Here is a 27,097-nt window from a genome sequence, read left to right on the forward strand (position 1 = left end):
AGTTTCCACTAATGTGTCTAGCTGGGGTGGAGGCAGGGGTAGGGAAGCCTGCCCGTTTCTTAGTAGGAAACTTTGTGGTCTAGGATATTAGGGGCAAATTTAATTAATTGCTGACAATAATAGCAAATTAAAGCATATAATACTTTGAGGTTTGCAAAGTGTTTTCCACTCATCTCATTTATCCTCAAGATAATTCTGTGATGTAGGTGCTCTTATTATAATAACAAGGTCTAATTTAATGGTGACTAATAGCCATGATAATTATCTCTTGGTACCATTCTCTATAGAGACATCTAGGTGGTGTAGTAGATAGAGTGTCAGGAAAACTTGAGTTCAAATTTGGTCTCAGATGTGTACTAACTGTGTGACCTTGGGAAACTCATTTAATCCCATTGCCTTGATTTTCTCATCTGTGAAATGAGCTGGAGAAGGAAATGGCAAAGCACTACAAAATCTGTGCCAAGAAAACCTCAAATGGGGTCATGAAGGAGTTGGAAGCTATTGAACAACAGGAGTTCTTTATTGTCTGGAAAGGGCTTTATTAGCATTATCTTGTTTTGAGTCTCACAGCAGCCCTGTAATTCACATGGATTATTTCTCACTTTACATTTGGGGACATAAAGGCTCAGAAAAGTCATACATAGCCTTTTAGATTTAGAGCTGGAAGGGTTAAAGTTATCCAATTCCCTCTATTTACAGATGTGGAAACTGAGACTCAGAGAGGTCATAGATTATTGACTTAGAGGTGGAAGGAATATTAGAGGTCCTAGAGTTCCACCCCACCTTCAGTCTCCAAATGGAGAAACTGAAGCCCGAGAGGCTAAGTAATTTGAACAGGCTCACATAGCTGGATGGTATCTGAGGTCTTCTTGATTCCAAGTCATCCCACCTGCTGTACCAGCTTCTCTCTTATTTCCTCTCCACTGGTATACAACACAGGTCTCACTATACAAATGCAGATCAGTCAGAGCCCAGCAATTTATAGCCTAAAGGAGCTGTCCAAGGTGGAAATCTGCTTTTCCTGCTTTGGAGGTGGTCTCTCTTCACTAGGACAAAATGCTCATCCTAATGATGAACACCAATAATAATAATACAAAAATCCCCACCCCACAAATACGAACACCCAAATTTCCTGGAGAGTAATCCAACCCATGAACAGGATTGGGATCAGAGCATCAGCACAGATAATTGGTTGCTCAAAATTTTGACCCACAAAGATTTTTAAGAATTTTATATATATATAACCCTTACCTTCCATCTTGGAATCAGTGCAGTGTATTATTTCCAAGGCAGAGGAGTGGTAAGGGCTAGGCAATGGGGGTTAAGTGACTTGCCCAGGGTCACACAGCTGGGAAGTGTCTGAGGTCATATTTGAACCTAGGACCTCCCGGGTCTAAGTCTGGCTCTCAATCCACTGAGATACCCAGCTGCCCCCTAAGAATAATATTTTTAATAGCTGTTGCAATGCAGAACTCTCATAACTTCTGATCTACACGGAATGCAAAGCTTTCCTTGTCCAAAGACCCACAGGAAGAAATCAAAATCATGTGAGAAAAGGAAGCAATATATATCATTCCCTTCATTCTGGCTGCTACTGGAAATAGCCCAGAAATGTATGAATCTACAGAAGATGAATTTATATCCTAGCACTTGTAATTAATCTTAAAATAGTCATATATATTTATAGAATTAATTTTAAAAGTCATAAAATCTACCAGCACAACAGTTCACCAAATATTAAACAGAAAAGCATAATAGTAAGGTAACAAGTTATTCCTAGACTTTTTCTAAAATCCACAGAACAGAAAGATAAAAATGAAATAATAATAATAATATCATGCGTGAGTGCTCAGTTCTCATAGCTTGTTGCTCTTGGAGCATGGTTATTAGATAGAGCACCGGACTTATAGTCAAGAAGTCCAAAATTCAAATCCTGTCACAGTTATTTACTAACTCAACTCTGGGTAAGTCATTTTGCCTCTATCAGTTTCATTTTCTTTATCTATAAGATGGAGATCATAATAGCACTTGTCTCCGAGGGTTGTCATGAAGATTAAATGAGAAAAAAAAGAACTTCAGGAAGCAGGTAGGTGACTCAGTAGATTGAGAACTAGCACTAGAGAGGGGAGGTCCTGGGTTCAAATGTGACCTCAGACACTTCCAGGCTGTGTGATGACCCCCATTGCCTAGCCTTTACTGTTCTTCTGCCTTGGAACCAATACATAATACTGATTTCAAGATGGAAGGTAAGGGTTAAAAAAAAGACATAAAACTTTATTAACAAAGGGCCTTAAGGTTTGGAAAGTACTATATATATATGTATTTATCCACATGTGTATATGGTATATACTATTATATGAGATTATCTATTGTTATGTAACATATAATATACAACATAGAATTATATATAACATATATCATATATCATATCCCAGTATCATACAATATAAAAATATCATATCTATTTTTATTATTTGACCCCTCACAATGACCCTGGTAGGCAAGTATTATTATTTTATATATACATATATGCATGATAATATGGATAAATAGTACTTTGCAAACATTGAAGTGTTAGGTAAATATTAACTACTATTCTTTTTATGGAAGAAATGTTAGTCACTGAGCTTCCTTCATTGGTCTAATTCATTAAATCTACATCCCAAAGAAAAATAATCACATTTTTTCCCTCTTGGAAGGCCTTGAGGTTGCCATTTTATTTGAACCTGTAGCATTGGTGTTACCCAGCACATCAAGCAAAGCTCTTCCATTCACACGTTAGGCTCCAACTCTGAGCTGAGTAAGCATAAACCATTCTGGGCCTTGACAGATTTGACAGTGTTGTCCAAGAAGAATTCTCTAAGGAGCTATCTGAGAATGCATCCTGCATGCAAACCTGTAAGCTCACATCTGAATTCACCAGCCCTATTACGCATGCATAGAGGAGCTTGTGGGACTCTTTTGACCCTGTTCATCAAGAATTCTGTTCATTTCTGATCCCTACTGCATCCTGATGTCATCTGCTTTCTCTAATTAGCTGCTACTAGGAAGAAGAGGACAGCTTGGAAATGTACTTGCCTATTAAGGCAGTAATGATTCAATTCCCAAGACCCACTAATGCTCTGGTTTTATACTTGAAAGCTCTGGTTTTATACTTGAAAGATTGTGAGTGTATGTGTTGGAGGAGGCAATGCTGGATTTTGCCTCTCATTAATCAATTGGCAGATGAAGCTTTAAGGTCCAATTTACCTCTAACCCCAAATTTTTGGTGATTTCCACAGTTGAGAGATGAGATTAATTCTTAAAAAAAACTCTTTTAGAATTAGATTTGCTACTAAATATTGGTTCCAAGGTAGAACAGCAAGGGCTAGGGAATTGGGCTTAAGTGACTTGCCCAGGTTCATTCAGCTAGAAAGTATCTGAGATTAAATTTGACCTCTGGTCTTCTTGACTCCAGGACTGGTCCTTTATCCACTCAGCCATCTAGCTGCCCATAATTACATATGCTCTTGCCAAAGCAGAGAATAGAGAGCTGTGATCAATTTAAAAATGTGTCAAAATAGTTTTATAAACATAATAATATTCCATTTTTGGGCTTCAGTTTCCTCATCTGCAGAATGAGAGGATTGGACTAGATAATGTTCAGTGTTCCTTTCAACTCTCTCATTCTATGCTATATTCTCTAAGATCTCAGTTCTAATATTCTATGGGCATATTAAGATTTACTTTTCAGTTAACTTTATATATTCCAAAGCACTTCCAATCTCTAATTCTAAATTATATGGCTGACATGTTCTCTCTCACTTTTTCTCTCTCCTTTTCTCCCCTCTCTTTCTCTCCCTTTCTCTCCTTTATTGGGTTTCCTTTCAGCTTGAAATGTTTTATACTTTAAAGCCACTTTGTGCTCTAATACTTTCTAGCTTTGAAATTATATGTTCTTTGTTCTCAGGTCAGGCTTTACTAGTAGTCTGACCATATTTTGAGATACATCCTGGAAAACCTTACTAGCTGTGTGACCTTGGTCAGGTCACTTCCATTTTGGAATTCAGTTTCTCCATCTCTAAAATGAGGGGTTTGGACTAGATGGTTTCTAAGGTCCCTTCCGGCTTGATAACTTGTGAGCCAATGATCCTGAGGGTTGGAGAAAGTTCAGTAGAATTCATGAGCGAGGTAACAGAATTCTATTCCTATCTCTTGCTTGTTTTTGGAGCAGCTCATCAAACACTAACTTGAAGCTTTTATTGAGTACTTGCAATGTTTTAGAGCTGCTGTTGGGTGTTCTGTGGAGCACAAAAATGAATAAGACAAAGCCCCATATCTGTAAGGAGCTTAAAGACAGAAATGAAAAAGAAAGTTAGTATTTATATATAAATGCCAATCAGTGGACCGGACAGTAAATTCATAGATATATGGAGAAGGGAGAGCTCAGAGTTGGTCAGTCATGAGGGACAGGAAGGGCTTTGCAGAAGAGATGAGATTTCAGCTCAATTTAAAGAATGGGAAGGAGTCAGAGAAGAAGAGGGGAGAGGGGCAGGTGCCAGCCAGAGAGCTGACAAGCACATTTCTTTAGAATGTACATTTGTGGAATGCTGATTGGAGGGAGTTGAGAGCAGAGAAGAAGCTTTTAGAGTAGCCCAGTCTGACAGGAGCCAGATGATCAATACATCTCTAAATATCTTACTTGTATAGGTAATTATGGACTTGTTGTCTTCAAACTGAACCAAACTGATTCTCTGAAAGCTAGTTCTCTCTTGAGAATACCTGATGACTATTTCCCTATGGAGCTCCAATGAATTTATGTAGAAACTCTGGCATCATCCCATCATGATGCTCAGCATAGGAATTCCATTTTACATCTGTTGTGACTTCCTTTAAGTGGAACCTTTGGGATGGGAGCCACAGCTGTGTTAAATTAAGAGATGGGACACCTGACAGTCTTTGAAGTTTTAAGCATCGATGGGATGGGCACAGGTTCAGTGGATCAAACCAGTCAAACTAATGACTAAATAATGAAGTCAGTTAGAAGCTACCCACCTCAGAATTCCCAGAAGCCTTCTGGGGACCAAGTATGATTGGAAAAACTTTCATCCAAAGCCTTTGCAAAACACCCATCCAAACAGACATTATAGTTGTATACATAACTGATATGATTTTCCTCTAGAGGGAAGGAAGAAAATCACATTTCTTGGCTAGCTAGAGTCATCAAGTGGCTCAAATTCTATTCTGAACACTTTTGTTAGGGTTAAAGGCAAACCAATGAATGTAAATAAAAAGAAGAGTCCAGAAGTTCACAATTTGTCATTTTTCTTATACCTCTATGTGAGGGCTACCACTTCAACTAAGATGTTCGGACTGTATTTTACTTGCTGATACAAAACCAATATCTTGACAGGTTAGAATAGAGCTGAAGTTAACAAGATGGAATATAATAGGATTAAATATAAAGTTGAAAGCTTCAGTTAAAAAAAGCTTCATAAACAAAGCAAGAGAGGAGTCCTCAGACAGAAATCTATATGAAAAAAGATCTGGGGATCATGGCAGACTGCAAGTCCAATTAGTCAACAGTGTGATATAGCCACCAAAAACTTGAATGCAGTCCTGGACTACATTGAGAAGGATAATTTCCAGGGATAAACCACTGCTATCTTCCCTGGACTTCTGACATTTTGAGTATCACATGGGCACCATATTTTAGGAAGATGACTGGGAAATTTGAGCAGATCCAGAAGAAGTTAATTAGAATGGTAGGAGACTTGAATTCATGCCATATAGAAAGAAGTGGGAATGTTTACCTTGGAGAAGAGGAGGTTCATTCTAGTTATCTTCAAGTATTAGAAAAATGGTTGTATAGAAGAGGGAGGTGACATATTTTGTTTGGCCAAGATAATAGAAGTAAGTGGGTAAAATAGGGCATGACTATCCAGTGTAAATAGCACTAGATTTGGAATAAGAAGTCCTGAGTTCAAATTTTGCCTTTGACACTTGCCACTTGCATGATCTAAGGTGGATTACCGAACCTTTCTGGTTCTTTGTTTCATTTATTTGTAAAATGAAAGTGCTGGAGGAGAAGGCCACTAAGTTTTTTTTTATAACTTTGTCTATGATTCTGTGAAGTTGCAAAGAGGCAAATTTTGACTTAATATAACTTTTAAAAAGGGGAATTAGGTGGTATAGTTGATAGAATTCTGGACCGAGAGTTAGGAAGATTCATCTTCCTGAGTTCAAATCTGGCTTTAGACACTTACTAGCAGTGGGATCTTGGACAAGTCACTTGACTTCATTTACTTCAGTTTCCTCATCTCTAAAATGAACTGGAGAGGGAAATGACAGACCACTCCAGTATCTTTTCCAAGGAAACCCCAAATGGAGTCATTAAGAGTTGGGCATGACTGAACAACAACAACACAGCTTTTGTGACCCATAGGACTTTAATAAACAAATTATCAGTGTACGTGTTATTGGACATCACAATAAATTATCAATTTATTGGATTGCATTTTTAGAGTTTGTCTGAAACAAAATATTTTTCATGTAGTAAAACTTTTGTGCTATCTAAAACTATCTAACATCTTAGTATAATAGTGTGATGTTAGTTTTACCCAAGTAATAACAGCACTGGAATTATTTCCTTCCCTCCATAGAAGATGAAAACAAGGGGAATGGGCCACAGATTTTGTCAGAGATGACCAGTTCCATGTGCATTTCAAGTATAACTAGTTTACTGCTTATATTATGTTTGTAGATAGAAACCATGGCACTTATAACTTTAAATAATATTCATGTATTAAGGCAAAACAAAATCTTCCATTTTTGGCCAATCCACATGTGATGAAGGACAGATACAGAGGACATTCCCAGGTCTATACTCAATGCCAATACCTAATTATTGTAGGTCCTCTATTATTTGACTCTTCTCTGAAGAGCCATGATCTTTGTGTGCCATGAAGAATAACTAATAATTGTGAACATATCCATGATTTCCTTCAGCAATCAGGGTTGGGTCCCCATAGACTAGGGAGTATAAATACTTCTTCTGAAGAGTAGCTAGAGTAGAGGGAGGGAGGTCCTCAGAGGATCCATCAACCCCCAGGGAACTTATTCTCCCATGGTGGCATAACCTCATCCTCTAGTCTTGAAATCCCATTCTGCCATTATCTGGGCTCAATTTCAGTGGTTCAAATATGGAGTCAGGTGGTCTGTGATAGATTGTTTATTTGTTCATTTGGAAATAGTTTTCTCATGCCTTAGTTCAGCTATGACTTTGCTCAGACCAAGAATCATTCAACAACAATGGCTATGGGTCAGAACCTAGGACTTGGAGAATGTTGAACATTCAGCTCTGGTCCTGAGGATAGAGCTCCTACAACAGGTCCTCTTTCCTGGGCTGGGCTCCTACATGAAGGTGTTCTGCCTCTCTTCTCCTTGGACTCCTGTTCTCTATCACAAAGGACTCAGGTAGGTCTCAGTTATTATAATCCTTGTAATAGTTAATCCCCAGATCAGATGAAAGTCATAGATCTTACCTGTATTCATAATAGTAGTGCCAGGGAAAAGAAAAAAAAGAGAAGCCATGACTTCGGGAAGGTATAGCGAGCTCAAAAGCCCATCTTTAAAACTTGTATGTACATACTTTTGAGGCTGTGGGTATCATTAGGTAGATTACAGTATTTATAGCTGTAAGAAACCTTAGAGATCATTTAGATGAGAAAACAGAGGTCTAGGACAGACTAAGTGACTGGCTGGCCCAAGGTTATATAAATAGTAGCAAACTGGGCTAGGATTTGAATCCATGTCTTTTCACCCAAAATACCATTGTCTTCCCCTTGACCAGTAATCTTTAATTCACATAATTAATATTTGTTCCTTTGGATCTTTACAAGTACTTCATAATGAATTCTGCAGTCTGACTTTTTTGCCCTTTTTCTTCTGCTATTTTAAAGACTGTTGATTTGGCTTTATCACTCGAAGATATGACATTAGATTATTATTGGATTTTTTACTTAGTTGTATATACAATTCAGTATCAGAGATGGAAGAGACCATTTTTGTCTCACACTCTTATTTTATAGGTGTGCAGAACTGAGGCCCAGAGAAGGGAATGACCTGCCCACGGCCACACAACAAATTAGTGTCAGGGTCCAAACAAGAAGTGAAATATTCTATTTTAGAGTTTATTAAATCCTCTGCCACACCTGTCTCTAGTACCACTGGTGGAAATCATTCACCTCTAGCATCAATTACAAGGTCTTTCCTATTTTTTCTTAAAAATATCCATTTTAACATCATCTCTCTTTCCAAATATCTCCCCTTTCCCACCTAGAAAGTTATGCTTTGAAAAATAACTTTAAAAAGAAAGGAAAAAATGTAGTTCAATTGAGCAAAATTAACCTTTATGCCATCGATGTCTGATAATATGTATAATATTCTACAGCTGTTGTCAAATAAGAAAACAAGTTTCCTGGTCTTTCTTTTCATTGCCACGAGTTCAGTAATATAGACTTATTAATTTGTGTAATGAACCTTATTAAGCTTAAGGGGAATTTATTTGCATAGAGGGAAGTTTAAAAAAAAAGTAGCAGGGGTCAGCTGGGTAGATCAGTGGATTGAGAATCAGGCCTAGAGATGGGAGGTCCTTGGTTCAAATCTGGCTTCAGACACTTCCTATCTGTGTTACCCTGGGCAAGTCACTTAACCTCCATTGCTTAGCCCTTACCACTCTTCTGTCTTGGAGCCAATACACAGTATTGATTCTAAGACAGAAGGTAAGGGTTTAAAAAAAAAAGTAGCTGATACCAAAGATCTACCAAAAACTAGCCTGTGGTTTCCCAATCTCTACTCATCTTTATTATCTAAAAGAAACCAAAACACATCCTGTAGACATTTGCATGTAATTCCCTCTATAACCCCACATGATTGATTCTAGCAGTTTAAACTACCTTTCTAATTTTTGAAAAGAACATATTCTCTTTTTTTCCCCAGAAAGGACATTTTCAAAGCAAGTTTAAACAGAATAAAACAGGACTTCTAAGTAGATTTTCTTTCTGTTTTTCATACCCACATAGAAGTCTCCTCCTTGTCAAATGGCATATATATATATATATATAGTGATAAAAATAAGAGCTCATTCTCTGAAGGCTGCATTGACACTGCCATTGATTCAGACAAAAAGTCAAGTGGGCAGATATGAACTGTAGGGGAAATAGACGCCATGGAGAGGAAGGTTGGGTAAATTTGGAGGGGTAACAGTTCTGAAGAGGGAGAGATAAGTAGAGGGGTAAAAATGAGGAAAAATAGAGCAAGCATGTGGAGAGAAGCCAGTAGAGAAGTGAGAAAGACAGGAGGAGCCTGCGAGGCCTGAAGAGTTGATTCTAGAGCTGACCCTTGAGAGATTGGCCACTACCAAGATAACAATTCCATTTAGTCTGCTCTTGAGACTGGAGAGATAGAAACGTAGAAGTCACTCTTCATTGGACCCCAATTAGATGTCACAATGAATGATGTCATTCTCTGACTAAGGACTTGAGATTCGCTCCACTGTATGTTGGTAGCAATCTTATAGAGAGGTGCTTAGATTTAGAACTGGAAGGGACCTCAGAGGTCAGTATGTATAAATTACTCATTTTACAGAGAAGGCTCTTGGGCTTAGAGGAGTGAATTGACTTGTTTGATTCAAATACTTGTCCTTTGAGATCAAATCCAATATTTGTCCCATGATTCTCTTTACTATGCTATTTTTCTTTTGAGTCAGAAGGCCCTGGGTTCAAGTATCTGACCCAAACTAGCTGTGTGATGATGGGCCAGTACTTAAAGTCTCAGTGTATCAGGAAACAACAGATTGGTTGCTGATCTGCGTCAATGGAGACAACTTCCCTATGAGGAACTCCATACTGGGATGACATCCCAGGTCTGGGACAAAAAAATTTCGCCTTCATTTAACTTGCCTTCCTAAATTTATTCATAGATTCACAGATCTTTTACATGGTCTGGCTTAGAGGTGCATTGATGGAGACCCAGGCTAAGGCTTCAGCTGATTGATGACCTAAAACAGCACATGGGAATAGGAGGTCCTCAGGATAATTGAGGGACTAGAAGAGCCCCAGTGGAAGAGACTAGGAAGGAAGATGTACCCAGAGGCACAGCTTAGTATGGAGATTGCTGGAACTTTAGGAAGGTAGTTTTCAACTTGGTATAAAGAAATAATTGGTGACCATTTACGTTGTCCAACAGTAGGACAGACTGACTCACAAGGCAGTGAAAGCTTTGTGAAAGCCTCTGAAGATGCACAAGAAGAATTCTGTCAGGTTACTGTATTAAGGAAGAGGAGACTAGGTTAGGTGACAAAGCACTGTGCCTTTATGTACCTTATGCTGGTGCTTCTCAGCCAGAAACTTTCTCAAAGTTGCTGTCCTTGGCTCTAGGGGTAGGTCTAAGGCTAAATACTAGATCTGTCATTTTGTTGGTATAGGGATTTGCAATTTACTGTCTTCAAGTTGCTGAGTCAGAAGTGAGAATTGAACTCAGGACTTCCTGGCTCTGATCCATTACCAAGTTCTGCTTTTCATACTGGGACATATGAAGACAAAATATTATAATTTATACTTATACAAGGTACCTCAAAAGTCTCAGTGTAGACTAGCTTAAATGACTTAAATCTTAAATAGTTTAAGTACTTGAAACTTTTATCACTTAAGTCTATACTAAGAGATTTAAGGCATACTTTTGAAGTATATAGAGAATAACAAAGTAAATACAAGTTTTTTTTGGGGGTGTGGGGACCATTGAGGAACTAGCAATTGGGTATATAAGGAAAGGCTTCATGTTTGAAGAACCACTGTTGCTAAATTTGGAAAGAGGCTAGAAAAGGGTTTTAAGAAGTTAACGAGGGGGCGGCTGGGTGGCTCAGTGGATTGAGAGCCAGACCTAGAGATATGGGAGGTCCTAGGTTCAAATCTGGCCTCAGACACTTTCCAGCTGTATGATCCTGAGCAAGTCACTTGACTCCCATTGCCTAGCCCTTACCACTCTTCTGTCTTAGAACCAATACACAGTATTGATTCCAAGATGGAAGGTGAAGGTTAAAAAAAAAAGAGGTTAAGGAAAATTGGGAGTTTGTTCCAGGCAAAGGGGATATGAGTTTGTACAAAGTCATTGAAATGAAAGATGGAATGTCCCGTGTAAGGGAGAGCAAAGAACTCACGATGTTTAGAGGATAGAGTGCAACTGGGCAGTTTGGCTCGAGGGTAGAGTATTCCAGTGAACATATATGAAACATATATGAAAACAGTACAGAAAATGAGACTCAAACTAGAGAGGAGTTGGTATTTGATGCCAAAAGTCATAAGAAGGCACTGGAGCATCATGAACAAAGGAGTAGTATGGTTTGAGATGCATTTGAGGATTCTCACTGTTGTGTGTATATAGAATGAATTGGAGAGGAGAGGGATAAGGAGGAGAGACCAATGAGGTTATTCGAGTCATGTTCTGTTTATGAAACTGGAGGTAAAAATAGCTATACACCATGGGAGATACCAGCTGTTAGTCAATAAACACTTATCACTATATTTACTACAATAAACTATTTATTACTACACTTTACTGTGTGCCAGGCACTGTGGAGCTTAGTGCTGGGGCTACCCATATGAAAAAAGACAGTCCCTGAGCACAGGAAACTTACAATTGAATGGGGGGAAGACAATGTACAAAAGAAAGCTGAAAAGCAGGGCGACAGGGGTATATTGGGGAAGGTACCAGAGACTGGACCATAGTAGAAAATTCAGTGAAGTCCCAAAGTAGTGGAGCCAGTGAGAAATTAGCATATATTCTGAGCTGAGCTCCCTCCTTCAATGGAGCCTTTGACTTCATGACTCCATGTTACAATCAGGGGTGCCAAAAGGTAGTGATAAGTGTTAGGTGGAGTCCCAAAGTTGATGGGATCTGATATGAGATTGATGATGATGAGATTATCTTTCCAATAAAGATCTTGGGGGGGGTATAGTAGAGAAGTCATAAATGGGATTAGCCCTGCCAATAAAGACAAAAAGCTAAGGAGAGTGAAAAGGCAAGTAAACTCTCAGAAAACATACACTGTGGAACAGAAGGTCATAGATATTAGGAGTGAAGGGTCATAGGATTCTTATTAGGTTATCAGTTCAGTCTCCCTGTTCCCTAACAGATGAGCTTGCCATGAAGTGATGCATAGAAACCCATATTATTATTATTTAATTTGGAACATTTTATTTAATTAATTAATTTAGAATATTTTCCCATGGTTACAAGATTCATGTTCTATTCCCCCCTCTCCCCAGTAGTTGACTTGAAATTCCATTGGGTTTTACATGTGCTGTTGATCAAGACCTATTTCCATATTATTGATATTTGCACTAGGGTGATCATTTAGAGTCTATATCCCCATCAACCCCTGTGATCAAACAGTTGTTTTTCTTCTGTGTTTTTACTCCCACAGTTCTTGCTCTGAATGTGGATAGCATTCTTTCTCATAAGTCTCTCAGGATTGTCCTGTAACATTGTATAGGAAACCCATATTATTAAAAGGTAGTGAAAGAAAAAAAAAACCACCAGCTTTGGAGCTTCTGCCTACAGTGAGTTCCAAGTCCAATTTATCACACCACAAGGAAGACTCAAGGCCTACATATGGGATTACCGAATTCTTCACCATATTCTTAGTTGATGCCATGAAGCAAATACCAGATGGAAACTGTCTTCTATTTCCTACACTGTTTTGCCTTCTCACAGTTGGAATGGCCATAGGAATTGGCTGTGGTCAAATAAATAATTGAATTATCTCCCTAGAATTCACGTTTCAGAGCATTCTTATTATACTATGTAGGGGTGACCTACTACTAGGAAAAGCTGTGGAGTTGTATCTGTTTAATAAAGATAATAACTGTATCAAAAAAGAGTGACATACTACATGAAGAATCAAAACATACCAATACTTCATAATGAAATTAGAACTTCATGAAATACAGCAGATTGGGGGATAAGGCATAGTTTTCTAGTTGATAGGACTTTGGAGAGATTCTTATTCAGTTAATCCTCACTAACCAAACTCAATAGATTAATGCAATGATTATGGATGCACAGGGGAGAGACAGAGAAGAGAGAGGGGAGTTCCTAGTCTTTGGGAAACAGAGTTGTTCTAAGCCACCAACCCTCTACTCTAATGGAAAAAAAACATTTCTGCTGGGGTGAGAAAGGTTGTGCCAAGATTCCTTTTGGATGAATGGGGTCAGGCCAGCAATGATTTATTATAGTTAAATATTACATAAGAATACTATATGCTAATTTATGTATATTCTGCATTTCTTAATAGAATATAAGCTCCCATGAGGGTAAAAACTGCTTTGTTTTTGACTTTCTATACCCTAGTGTTTAGGAAAGTAAATTATATACTGTAAGTTATTTAATAAATCCCTGATCTAAGTTGAATTTCATTTCATTGCAAAGGAATTACAATTACATTACAAAAACATTGGTTTTAGTGTTTATAAATCTCCACTGGAAACTTCCTTTAATCTTTTGAGTCAGTCTTTCCTTGTTTTTCTTGTCCCTGTCCTTTATTTATTTCCTTAATTAAATTCAATAATTAGTTTGTAGTGATACTCTACATTTACTCTCCATCTTCCTCTCAGGATTCCAGAGTACTCCTGAGGGACAATGGAGGGTGATTCTCCAATTAGATCAGTTCAAGCTCCCATCCCAGGGTTTTCCTTCTAATGTTATCCATCAGAAATTAGTTTCCAAGTATCACTTAACCAGTTAACATCCATCAGTTGTAGAAAAGCATATTTACTCTGAATATATAGTAAGAACAAAAGTATAGACATCTCCCTGTCCCCAGCACCCAGAGGCACACTCTCTTTTATACCATCTCAGTCTCTGGGTAGAGTGAGCTCAAAATGAGATTAGTTTACATGTAGTATACACTCTGACAAGTTCACTTCCAACAGAAACATAGATAAAGAATGGAAAAGTCTTTATTTCTACCAACATTGTCCTAGCTCAGGAAATAAATCAGAACTTTTTGCTATTTGGCTTCCAAACAAAATCTACCATGGACTTCAGCTCCCAAACTTCTAGTGGCTCATTCTTGTGCCCTGTCAAAGCCCATATAATGTCTTTTGAACTAATCCTCAGTTTCAGTTCTGTAGCTAATAAACAAGATTCTCCTCCACCACATGATTACAGACAAGAACCAGTTACAGAATGTCAATAAATGCTCCAAAGTTCACATGAAGATTTCATTGGATGAGACCTCAGCCCAGATTCACAAAGATGGTGCTTATTAGCCAGACCCAAGTTACATGACTCCTGATCAGAGTGAAATATGTTCATGAGGAAGACATAGGCCTCCAACCCTACCATTAGAACACTTCTTTTCATGTTAGATTTCCCCAGAAACATGGCATACGCCCACCTTAAGTTGTGATGTAGTGTTTTGGGAATGGATGAATATAGTAGACCAAAAAAAAATTAGGAAAGAATATACAAGAGTCTTTTTATAGAAAAAGATCTGTTAATAATGAATTAGAATGACTTTGTACAGTTACCTTGATAGTCACCCCAATCCTTCCTTATCCTTCAGATACCCAGATTTACCTCTCATTCAAGGTATGTTTCTGACAATGGTTTATGTCCAGACATGATTTACTGCATTGGATTGATTCTTCCAATAATTTCTTTCTTTTTACAGATCATTGATCCAACTTTCAAAGGCTGATCATGGAGAACAGATCAGAAGTGAATGAGTTCATCCTTATAGGATTAACAGATGCCCCAGAGCTTCAGGTCCTCCTCTTCATAATGTTCACGGTCATTTACCTCATCACTTTGGTGGGGAATCTAGGGATGGTAGTCCTGATCTTCTGTGATTCTAACCTCCACACACCTATGTACTTTTTCCTCAGTAATCTCTCTCTCATGGATTTTGGCTATTCCACAGCTATTACTCCTAAGGTGATGGCAGGGTTCCTCACGGGGGACAAAGTCATCTCTTACAATGCATGTGCCACTCAGTTTTTCTTCTTTGTGGCCTTTTCCACTGTTGAAAGTTATCTCTTGGCTGCAATGGCCTATGATCGCCATGTGGCTGTGTGTAAACCTCTCCATTACATGACCACCATGACATCCAAAGTGTGTGTGAGTCTAGCCATTGGTTCCTATGTCTGTGGTTTTCTGAATTCTTCCATTCACACAAGAGACACCTTTAGTTTTGACTTCTGTAGTTCTAATGTGATCCATCACTTTTTCTGTGATTTCCCAGCACTTGTGGCTCTCTCCTGTTCTGACACACACACTAGTGAATTGATTATCGTCTTTGTAGTGGGATTCAATGTCATTTTTTCCATTTTAGTCATCTTGCTATCTTACTTATTCATCTTTATTGCCATCCTGAGAATGCGTTCAGCCGAGGGTCGACAGAAAGCTTTCTCCACCTGTACTTCCCACCTTACAGCAGTGTTCATATTCTATGGGTCAGCAATCTTCATGTATTTACAACCCAGTTCTAGTCATTCCATGGATACTGACAAAATAGCATCTGTCTTCTATACCATGGTCATTCCTATGTTGAACCCTCTGGTCTATAGCCTGAGGAATAAGGAGGTAAAAAAATCTTTCTTTAAAATTTCTGAAAGGGCGAAGTCTTCATTCGTCTAATCTTTTTAATTGAGCATCAAACCTAATAAGTGTTTTCCCTCTTCATTTATGCAATCACAGCACACATATCTCCACAGACCATTCCCTTTGTGGATCAAGAAAGCTAGATTCCTGCAAAACATCTTCCCCTGTAGGTTTCCAACTACCAAGTCTCCAATTTGTAGTTCGTGGGAATTTGGGGAAATGAAACCATTTCCCACAATTCCATCCCTTAGCCCATGATACTTTCTGAAGTTGAAAAAAAAATCACTTCATTTCCTAAAGAGATCCAGCTGTTACTGTAGATAGAGGTACACTAGTCATAGCAATAGGACAAAACGATCCCTGCTATCATTTCTTGTAGCATGCTACTATTCCATCACATTTGTACACCATTACTTATTCGTCCAATTCTTTGGTACCACAAAAAGAACTAGGACTAGAAGTTGCCTTTGTGCTCATTTTAGGACCTTTCTTAAGTAATTTAGTATATGTACTAAATGCCTTGGGGATCAAAATACTTGTACTACCTATCTCAAGTGGTGGCTGTGAGTAAAGTGTTACAGAAGAGCAAATTCCTATTCTCCCTGAATTTTGTTTTGTTCTGTACTCCTGGTTTCTTTGACACAGGATGCTACCAGTGAGGCATCTCTTTCTACTCAGATAGATGTGGGACTTGTTTATAACTTGCATTTTTGGAGGACTGCCTGGGGGCACTGATAGATCAAGTGAATTCCTTATGATCACACAGGAAGTCAGAAGCCAAATGGTGACAGAATTTTCCTCACTACAAAGTCAGTCTTCTGCCTTTAATTTATGATGTTGTCCATATTTATTTTTCAGAGATGGAAATAAAAATTCTAATTTTACTGAGTGACACTGTAGAAATAAAGACAAAGGCCTTTTCTGTGGATGTTCTTTCTTTTTGTTCTTAGTAATGAGATTCAAAATCATCCAGTTCTGCATTGAAATCCTTTCCTTCTATCTTTAATGTCTATCTTCATCTTTGGTATATTTATTTGGTCACTTTGACTGAAGGACAGACAGCAGCCTCTTCTCATCACACTATGATTGAACCAGCACTTTTTAACTGATTTCCTTTGTATAATCTTCTCCATATTGCAAAGGAGATTGTTGTTCATGTATCGGACAAAATAGATCTCTTCTACCTCTAAGTATTTCAGATTCTGAATTTGAGTGTTTGAATTTAGCTCTTTCTAAAGAGTCACAAAGGTAGTTATTTTAATTGGTACAGTTTTGAAGGAAGTAAACTGGATTGCCCCTTCATCTGATCTGATCAGAATCCAGACTGATACTAGAATCAGGAGTAATTTGCCTTAGAAGTGACTCACCTAGGGGGCAGCTGGGTGGCTCAGTGGATTGAGAGCCAGGCCTAGAGACAGGAGGTCCTAGGTTCAAATCTGGCCTCAGACACTTCCTATCTGTGTGACCCTGCGCAAGTCACTTGACCCCCATTGCCTAGTCCTTACCACTCTTCTGTCTTGGAGCCAATACACAGTAGGTAAGGGTTAAAAAAAAAAGTGACTCACCTGTCAACTTTCAGGATATAATGAAAGATTCAGTTACCAAAAGAAGCAGAGATTCTCTCTCTGAGGCTGGTGGGATTAAGGAAGCTATTAGTTGCTATTAGTGAAGTGGGCTAGGTAAAGGAAGTTGTATTACTTCCTCACCTTCAACGTGGCACATAATTTTCTTAGGGATTGTTAAATGGAGCATGTGTGGAAACTTTATTTTTATTATGAATTTAAGTATTAACAAACAAGAACATTTTAGTTTACAAAAACATAAAAAGAAGATTGTGTATGAATCTGTGAATTACTATTATTTGTAGTTTTAAACTATTTATTTAATATGTAATAAGACTCTCCTGCTTGTCCATGTCCCCTTTGGAAATTTTTATGCTCTTTTTCTATGTACTTTTAATGCTTCATAGTTCTGCCTTATTTCTTGACTCCCCCTTTTTTATATCACTTTGACCCCCAATTACACTTAACATCAACCACTCCCCTTTAAGGGAGAAATATATATTTTTAAGTTTATTTAGTCAATTTAGAACATTATTCCTTGATTATAAGAATCATATTCTATCCCTAGCTCCCCTACCTCCCCCGCCTTCCTATAGCCCATGCACAATTCCACTGGGTATCACATGTGTCCTTGATCAGAACCTATTTCAGGGGAGAAATACTTAAAAAAAAATCAAATGATTCCAAGCTACATTATGGGAAATCACTTTGTGTAGGACCTTAGGGAATTGTCTTAGCCCCTGCCAGTTTTCCTATTGTGATGGCTCCATCAGGTCTCTCTACCTAATTAGCTCATGGACTTGATGTCTTGACTCTTCTGATAGCAGCCAAATCCTCTATGTACCACTGAAAATCTCTGCTAATATCTGAATACAGTTGTGAGTTCCCTTTAATAATCAATGATGCCTCTCCATAGGCTCAGGTATGTGTTTTTCAGGGGAGTGAAATGAGAAACCCTGTGGTTCCTCAGAAGAACCTTTGAAATCTAAGAGGACAAGAGCCCCAAACGTTTAAAACCCCATTCTAAGACCTGATCACCAATTCTAGAAAGCCTTCTTCCACTCCATTTGGATATTGTCCATGGGACAAGTGTGAGGTTGGTTGTCTATTGTTCATCTATTAATTCATTCAGAGACAGTTCTCCCATACCTCAGTTCATCTAGTGAGCTGACTGATACAAAGATCCATGAAGCAATAGAGGCTGAGTGTAACAATTCACATTCTGTAGAAGGATGAGATCCCCTCAAAGGAGAATTTTTGTACAAGGAACCAGGGATTCCCAGACTATACTTCATAAATTAATGATATAGATCATTCTTGGAATTCAGTATTGAGACTAAACAGAACTTGGCAAAGAGTTGTAATGATTAAGAATGTAATTAAAATTCTTTACAAAGAGAATACTGACTTATTGGTTCTGAGGCCAATGACTCCTTTAATTTTATAAGTTTTAGAGGAAAATCATTTGTTGTAATGGGAAACACCAAAGAGAGGCAGTAATTTGGAAAGAGATGCTAATACAAAATGGTACCGAGGAAGTCTCTTTCCCCAAAATGGAATAGCAGCTGATACCTCTTACAAGGGAAACTCTTTGATTATACATGCTAAGAGAATAGTTTAAAAAGTGGGATGTTCTTATTTAGAAGGAACCAAGTATTTAACATTTCTCTTAATGGAGAATTTCAGAAAGAATCTGGATTGTTGGGAAGTTTGAAGAGAAAATTCTTGTTCAAGGATGGACTGGAATGAATGATATCTAGGGTTGATTCCAACTCTGGGAATCTGATTCTGAAGTTGAATTTATTGCTTAAGAAAGACTTAGAGAAGGGGGGCAGCTGGGTGGCTCAGTGGATTGAGAGCCAGGCCCAGAGATGGGAGGTCCTGGGTTCAAATCTGGCTTCTGACACTTCCTAGCTGTGTGACCCTGGGAAAGTCACTTGACCCCCATTTCCTAGCCCTTACTGCTTTTCTGCCTTAGAACCAATATACAGTATTGCTTCTAAGACAGAAGGTAAGGGGTTTTTTTTAATAGAAAGACTTCAGTCTCTTAGTTTGGGATTTATATACTAGAATCAATCATGGGCTTCATTCTCCTGAGAATCTAGACTGAGCTGCTAGAGTTAGTTGGTACTTGCTAAAGGTATAATCCATATATATTACAACCTTTCTTATGACTCTTCAACCAAAAAAATAAAAAGACACAATATCACTGAGTTTTAAGTGTTTGAATTCCTTTATCTGTAAAATGAGAAGATTGGTCTTGATGACCACTGTGGAAAGGAAACAAGAACAAGTTCTGGACTTTCTGCCACTGTGTTGGAATAAGCAACAATGGAAATATCTAGAGAGAAGAAATTGTCAAGACTGACAGTTGGTGGGGGAAGGGGCAACTGGGAGTGGCAGTTGAGTCTTGTGACTAGCACTTCCTTCCTGCCGGGCTTCCTTCCTTCCTGGTGTTGGAGGTGGGAGGAGTGTTGGCTTCCCAGTCTGAATTCGCAGTGCCTCTTCTTGGTTCAGCCCGAAGACACAGGCCCAATCAGCTGCGAAAGTTAGAACTTTCCTTGGTTGCTTGCTGTCTATTGCTAAGTTTCTGAATTTGACAAAGCTAACACAGATATAGAGTAGACGGGTGTGGGAAAAACCCTCCACCAGCCTGTGAGGCCTGGCCTTAGCTCCAAAGCTGAGGAAGACTCCACCTTATTTAGGGACATCCCTCTTCCCTCTTTCCTGATATCTCTCCAATCCAAACTGGTTATTCAACTTTATCTCATTTGTATTCGCAGTCAGATAAGTGGACTATCTTTTCTGGGGCATAGAGGGAGCTGAACATCAGTTCAGTCATTCAATGACAAACAGTCCTTATCAGACCCCTGCTGCTTCCTCTTGGCAGGGGGCATCTCTCTCCTTTGCTTCACTGAGCAATATTCCTTCTCTCCCCTCAACTCCTCCATACCCTGCTACAAACCTTCCACATCCCCCATTTTTCCAATTCCCCATCTCTTCCTCAATAAATATTACACCACTCAGGTCACTTGCAACTAAAAATCTGAGTCTATGAAGATTAATTTGGAGAAGGCTTTATGGATCATCAAATTTTACTGATGAGGAAACTGAGGCTTTGAGAGAGTAAAAGTTTTACCTAAGGTAACATATATAGTAAATAACAGAATGAGATTTTGAATTCAGATATTCTTATTCCACATCAAAAGGTCTTTTAAGTCCAATAGTGGCCACTAATTCATAAATTTGTTAATTATTTCCCTGTGCATTCCAAAGGACTTTACAATAAACTTTAAACCCTAAATTAAAAAAATATCCTACTTTTACCATACATATCATCTTGCCTTTATTGGTCAAAATTCATCAGATTATATCATGATTTAAATATTTGTAAACAAAGATGATATTGTATAGTTTGAGGCAAGGGAAAAGTCATTTAGTCTTACTCCCTCATTTTGCTAGTGAGGTAATTAAGCACCAGAAAGGGGAAGTGACTTGTCTAATGTCACAGATTAAGTTAGTGGCAGAGGCAGGACTAAACCCCAACTCTCCTACTTCTTAGCGTACTAGTCTTTCTACAGTATAGTATAGTATAGTATAGTATAGTATAGTATAGTATAGTATAGTATAGTATAGTATAATATAGTATAGTATAGAATCTAAAACCAGAGACTTTGGCTGTATTCCTGTCTCTGACACTATAGACCTTGGGCAAGTCATTTAATTTCCTATGTCCCACTTTATTTATCAGTAACATGAGAGAATTTAGACTAGATGACTTCTAAGGTCACTTCCAGCTCCAACTCTATGATTATATGAACAATTTTAATAGAAACTCTTGATTTTCATTGTTGTTTTCTAGGTCTTCTTAATTCATATTTTTATGTGTTCAATTTAGTTAATCCAATTAAACAATCATTTATTAAGTTCTCACTCTGAAACAGGCATTGCTCTGGGTTCTAAGTGTTTACAGGAAAAACAACCAAGAAGCATCCCTGCTCTAAAGAAATGTGCATTCTACTGTAAAGGATAATTTTAGTGTTGTGACCTAAACTATATTAATTATTTGTCACCATGGATATCTCAAATAATAAAAAAATATTACCCAAGTCAGTCTGGAAATTTATGGTGATTTAATTAATATAGTGGAAAGAAATTAAAGAAGAAGGGAGAAGGAAAAGGGTGTAGGATTTCTCCCGCCTGGCTTGTGCTGGGCAGGAAGATTAGAAGCTCTAGAAGGTAAGGTTTTGGAGAGTAAAAGAGGTAGGAATCAGCCTGAACTTCAAGAGGACTCAGCCAAGATGCCTGAACCTGAATTAGCTCAAGGTCAAACTCACAAGCAAAACCCAGACAAATAGCTGCCACCATGCCAAGATAAAGGAACACTTAGCACGCTGCCAGCCAGAGACACCTCTCTGGGAAAAGAGGCCGAAGAGAGGAATTGATGTGCCCTAAATAGACGGTTTTACATCACTTTCCTGCGTCTTATCTGTACCAATGTTAGCTTAGCTTGATTTAGGACAGGGGTCTATCTGCTGTTTCTGCATATGTCTGTTGAAGGCCATTTTCTCAGATACTTAATCTTTGAGTATGGTGCAGATATTCCTGAACTTGTTAAACTAAGTAGGGTGGAGCAATGTAGAGTTCCCAAGACTTGATTCTGTTAGACCAAGTATCTCCATTGTTACTAATCAGGAAATAGCTAAATTAGATCTTCTAAAGTACAGTCTAAGTAGGGTGGAGTAGTTTTAAAATTCACACTACCTTGGAGAAAGCAGTATCTATATAGATAATTCAGTAGAAAATATATGCAGAATTAATATAAAGTATCTAAATTGGGGCATTAACAATCAGAGGAATATGAATGGTTCTGGGAACAGAAGCTCATATTTGTACAGTACTTTTTAAGGAGATGTTGATTATAAGAGGAAAAGTTTAGTAAATGGAACTTTTGAGGAATAAGAAGCATCTTGTGCAAAGGCACATATGTGCGATATGGTCAATTATAGATGGAGAAATGAAAGTAGTTCAATTTTCCTGGGATGTAGAATGCATGAGTGAACCTAATGTGGAATCAATCTGGAAAGAAAAATTAGAGACAGATGGTAGAGGGCTTTAAAAGCCAAATGAAGAAGTTTGCCTTTTAGCTTAAAAGCAAAACATGTGCAAATCTGGTCTCAGACACTTCCTAGCTGTGTGACCTATGTGAATCACTTAACCTTTTTATGCTTGCCCTTCTGTCTTAGAGTCATATTGGGTTTAAAAAAATAAAGATATGTAAACAGCAGAGTGACAAGTTAGATCTGTGCTTTAGGAATATCAACTTGGTAATCACATAAAAAAAACCCCAACATTTTAAAAAGCAAGATCTATTTAAAAGACGGGGAACTGTAGGCATTTTTGTAGGGAAGGAGGAATTCAAAAAATAAAATTATTGTCATTTTAGGATGAGGTGGGAATTTACATAAAAGAAAGATAAATGATGATACAGGAGTTAAATTTTTCTAAGCATCTAGTTGTCCCAGTGGATAGAATGCTTAACTTGGGAGTCAGAAAGACCTGATTTTAAAATCACATCTCAGATGATTACTGGATTTGTAATGCTGGGTTACTCATTTCACTTTTGTCTTCCTCAGATTCCTTCTCTGTCAATTGAAGATAATGCTTGTTTTGAGAGTAAAATGGGATAAAATTTATAAATCATTTACCAAATATTATAGCATAACATAAATGATAACTATTAATGCTGGAGGACTGTAAATGAATGAAATAAAGAGTACAAATGGAGAAATTAAGCTTGGAAAAGATGACCAACTTCTTTTTCCAAAATAGAGCCAAGGAGGATGGAATAGGGGATATGTATGAGGGTTTTGGAGGGTGGAGGAAGGGAAATAATGAGCTCGTGTCAAAATTCTTTTCTTTGCTAAAGTGGAGAAAGAAGTGTTATAGGAGATCTTCAATAAAAAACCAGCAAACCAACAAAAAAACAAAAACTGTTGTTGGGAAAGTTGGAAAGTGGCCTGGCAGAAGTTAGGCATAAACCAACATCTCACATTATTTGTTAAGATAACTCCAAATGGATAATAATTTAGTCATAAGGGATGATATAAAGAAAAGTGGTGAGCATAGAAGAAATTTTCTGTCAGATCTCTAGATAAAGAATTCATATCCCCCCAAAAGATGAAGAGATTCAGGAGAGATACAATGGATAACTTTGATTGCTTGGATTAAAAAAAAAGCTTTTGCCCAAACAAAACCCATGCAGCCAAAATTAGAAGAAAAATAGGAAACTGGGTGAAGAGGGGAGAAATTTATATTAAGTTTCTCTGATCAAATTCTGATTTCTCAAAAATAAAAAGAAAGGAGTCAAATTTATAAAAACAGGGGCCATTCCCCAATTGATAAATGATCAAAGTGCATTAACAGGAAGTTTTTGGAAGAAATGAAAACTATCAGTAGTCATATGAAATAGAATAGTTGTGAAATGCTACATCACAGTCATTACATTGATTAAGATGACAGAAAAGGAAGATGGTAAATGATGAGGGGAATGTGAGAAATTAGGTACACTAATGTATTGTTGGGTGAACTATGAACAGGTAGTCAAACTTCTGCAGAAAAATGAAGAACTATGCTCAAAGGCCTATACATCTTTGCATTCCCTTTGACACAGAGATACTTTTTCTGGGTCCATACCCCAAGGACAGCAAAGAAAAAGATAAGGATCCATATCATATGTACAAAAATGTTTTTACCACTTCTTTTTGTGATACCAAAGAATTCTACAAATAAGTAATGGTGTATGAATATGATGGAATAGTAACATGCTATAAGAAATGATAGCAGGGATAGTTTTATCTTATTGCTATGACTAGTGTTAATTTTTTTATGTTTGGGCTTAATAATTAATTGGTGGTCACCAGGGATTTAGTTTCTAAATCCCCAAATGAATTACTAAAGTAAATGGAATTTATGTAGTTTATTTACAATAGAGGGAAGATATTAAGGAAGAGAGAAAAGGGGAGAAAGAGAGAAAGCTCTCGCTTCCTCTGAGCCAGGTAGAAATTCTCAGGCCCCAGCCAGGGGAAAGGAGTCTCAAGACGATAGACCTTTCTCAAAGGTTCATACCTCCAGAAAGGCAAGGAAACTAAGTCAGCCTTTACACTCACCATGGTGACCGTCTAAAAAGAAAGCAGTCTGAGGTCTCCTGCACCAGCTCCTCCAGGGGTCTAGTTCCACAGCCAAGTATCTTCACTCCAGGTCTGAGTGTCTGTCTTCCAGTCTCTCCTCAAGTGTCTGTCTTCCCTCAAGCTCCAAGTGACTCTTCACTCCAAGCCCCAGTGAGTCTCTTCCAGTCCAACTCTCAGTGACTGAATCCTTCATTTTTCTGTGTGCCTCTATTTCCTCTATTTAAAGATCTTTTTTTCTTGTGTCACCTCCCCTAAATTTTACATCTATCAATCACAGCAGATGCTCCTTTCCAGAACTTCCCACTGAATGTATGAAATGGGTGTTCACACCTTTTGTGGTTAGTTAACACTTTTTGTAGTTAGTTCACACATTTTTGTGGTTAAAATTGGTAAATTGGTAAAATTTTAAATACTGGGTTAGCACTTTTGGGGATTAAAATCTAAAAATAGATAGGGGATTACAATTCAATCTTCACAATAAAGGAAGAACTAAGTGCCTTCATTGTTACAATCAGGAGATAGACAAATCCAATCTTCATACTAGCATTTCTAGTAAAATATTGAATAGTAATGGTGATAATGGACACTCTTGTTTTATCCTTGATCTTAATGGAAATGTTTCTACTTTATTACAGATAACATATAACATATGACATTTTCAATATTGATGTTAATTCATTATTTTTAAAGATAAAATGCAACTGTCTTGATTATCTTTTTAAAAATTAGGTCCATTTTTGCTTTTGGTTTTAGATTGCTACTACTTATTATTTTTGGGGTGTATGGGGTGCTCAGGGAGGGATAGTATCTCTAGCATGGAGGGCTTGTCGTGCCCTTTTAGGGCAGCTCTCCAGCCTCTGACCCTCACCTGACACCCAGCTCTCACTTGTGGCTGCCAGTAGCTGCTAGCATGCTGCAGCAGCCACACCCCGGGCAATGGCTTTGACAGGCCCGCTAAACCTTGCGAGGGTAACCATCGGGTCGTCGACCCCTGATGAACCAGGGATTTGTTCACCCAGCATGTGAAGACTGCTTAGGTGGAACAGGCGGAAGAAACCAATAAGAAGGTTCAACGGCTGAGATGGCGACACAGCAAAGCACTATGGAGTGCTTAGGGCGTGTTGGAGCACAAAAGACAACACGGCCATCCAATGCAGCTGAGAAAGTCTCCAGGTGTAACGACTTTTCGTGCCACTGGACCCAGGCTTCCAACGCCGAGAGAGTGGGACTGTCTCTGTGCAACAACTTTTCCACTTAAATCTCTTTCACACACAAGTGTCTTTGTGCACACTCATCTACATCACAGATGAAAGCGCACAAAGACAATAGTCATCCTCGGTTACCGAGAGACTACTACTACTTATTATTTTAATAAAATTGCATTCATTCCTATGCTATATAGTGCTTTTAGTAGGAATTGGAATTCTATTTTTGTCAATTTTTAAAATTATTTATTGATATAATAAAGTGATTATATTAATTTGTTATTATTGTTTTTGATCAGGCCAATTTTGTTTATAGTTTTCCTAATATTGAACCAGCCATGCAATCCTAGTATAAGTCCAGGTTGACCATAGTGCATGATCTTTACTACATTACTATAATCTCTCTGATATATATATTGTTTCAATTTTCTGCATCAACATTTATTATGGATATTTATAATTAACTTTTCCTATTTTTGCTCTCTCTGGTTTTGGTATCAATATTTATATATTTTAAAATTTATTCTTTTTCTATTTTTTAAGTTGCATGCCATATTAATTGATTTGCTCTTTATCTTTTTTAAATTGTTGTATGCTTTTAGAGATATACATCTCCCCAAGTACTGCTTTTGCTGTATTACACAAATTTTGGTATTATTATAATTATCTTTAATGAAATTGACTGTTTCTATGATTTGTTCTTTGGCATACGCATTCTTTAGGATTTGATTATTTGGTTTCCAATTAATTTTTAAGTATGCTTCCAAGACCCTTTATTGAATGTAATTTTTATTGTCAAAATTCAAAAGTGAATTTAAAATTATCTGATTTTTTACATTTGTTTGTGAGGATTTTATGTCCTAAAACATAATCAGTTTTTGGGGAGGTACCAAGTACAACTGAGAAGTAATTATACTTTCTGTTCAATATTTTATAGTTTTGCCATATCTAACTTTTCTAAAATTCCATTTATCTCCTTAACTTCTTTTTTGTTTGTTTTTTTTGTTTAGATTCATCTCAATCCTAGAGGGTAAAATGAAATCTTCTATTTTTCTTTCTCTAATATTTAATTTTTCCTCCATGAATTTGAATGTTATGCCATTTTCAATATTGATGTTAAATCATTATTTTTAAAAAAAACAAAATGCAGCTGTCTTGATTATCTTTTTTTTTAACCCTTACCTTTCGTCTTAGAGTCAATACTGGGTACTGACTCCAAGGCAGAAGAGTAAAGAGATGCCAAATATGCTCAGTCCAACATCTCATGCTAGAATTGGTGTGTCTTGCAATCTCTTTCACCAGCAGCTATTTGATTGTTTTACCATGCTTGTGTACTGAGCTTTCCTGTTGCAGCCATTGCTGCCTCCAAATCCCACAACCTGTGCTTCTTATACTATACTTTACTATTTGTAGAGCTCTCTTTCTATCCTCCTAAGCTGCCCTGTGCAGAAAAAATAGCCCACTGTGACATTCTAGTGGTTACTCCACTCATAATTCA

The 27,097-nt window shown here is 37.6% G+C and overlaps 1 protein-coding gene across 1 annotated transcript in view; it reads left to right on the forward strand.

Annotated features, from left to right (window-relative positions):
- Positions 1–14,688: 14,688 nt before the first annotated feature.
- Positions 14,689–27,097, forward strand: part of LOC100618978 (olfactory receptor 5B12-like) — a 34,823-nt gene continuing 22,414 nt past the window's right edge. The window contains exon 1 of the mRNA XM_003341552.4: positions 14,689–14,808. Within this exon, the coding sequence (XP_003341600.2) occupies positions 14,792–14,808 (17 nt within the window). The 5' untranslated portion in view covers positions 14,689–14,791. The remainder of the gene's footprint in view (positions 14,809–27,097) is intronic.

This window comes from Monodelphis domestica, chromosome 6 (assembly GCF_027887165.1).
Source record: "Monodelphis domestica isolate mMonDom1 chromosome 6, mMonDom1.pri, whole genome shotgun sequence".
Taxonomy (NCBI): Eukaryota; Metazoa; Chordata; class Mammalia; order Didelphimorphia; family Didelphidae; genus Monodelphis; species Monodelphis domestica.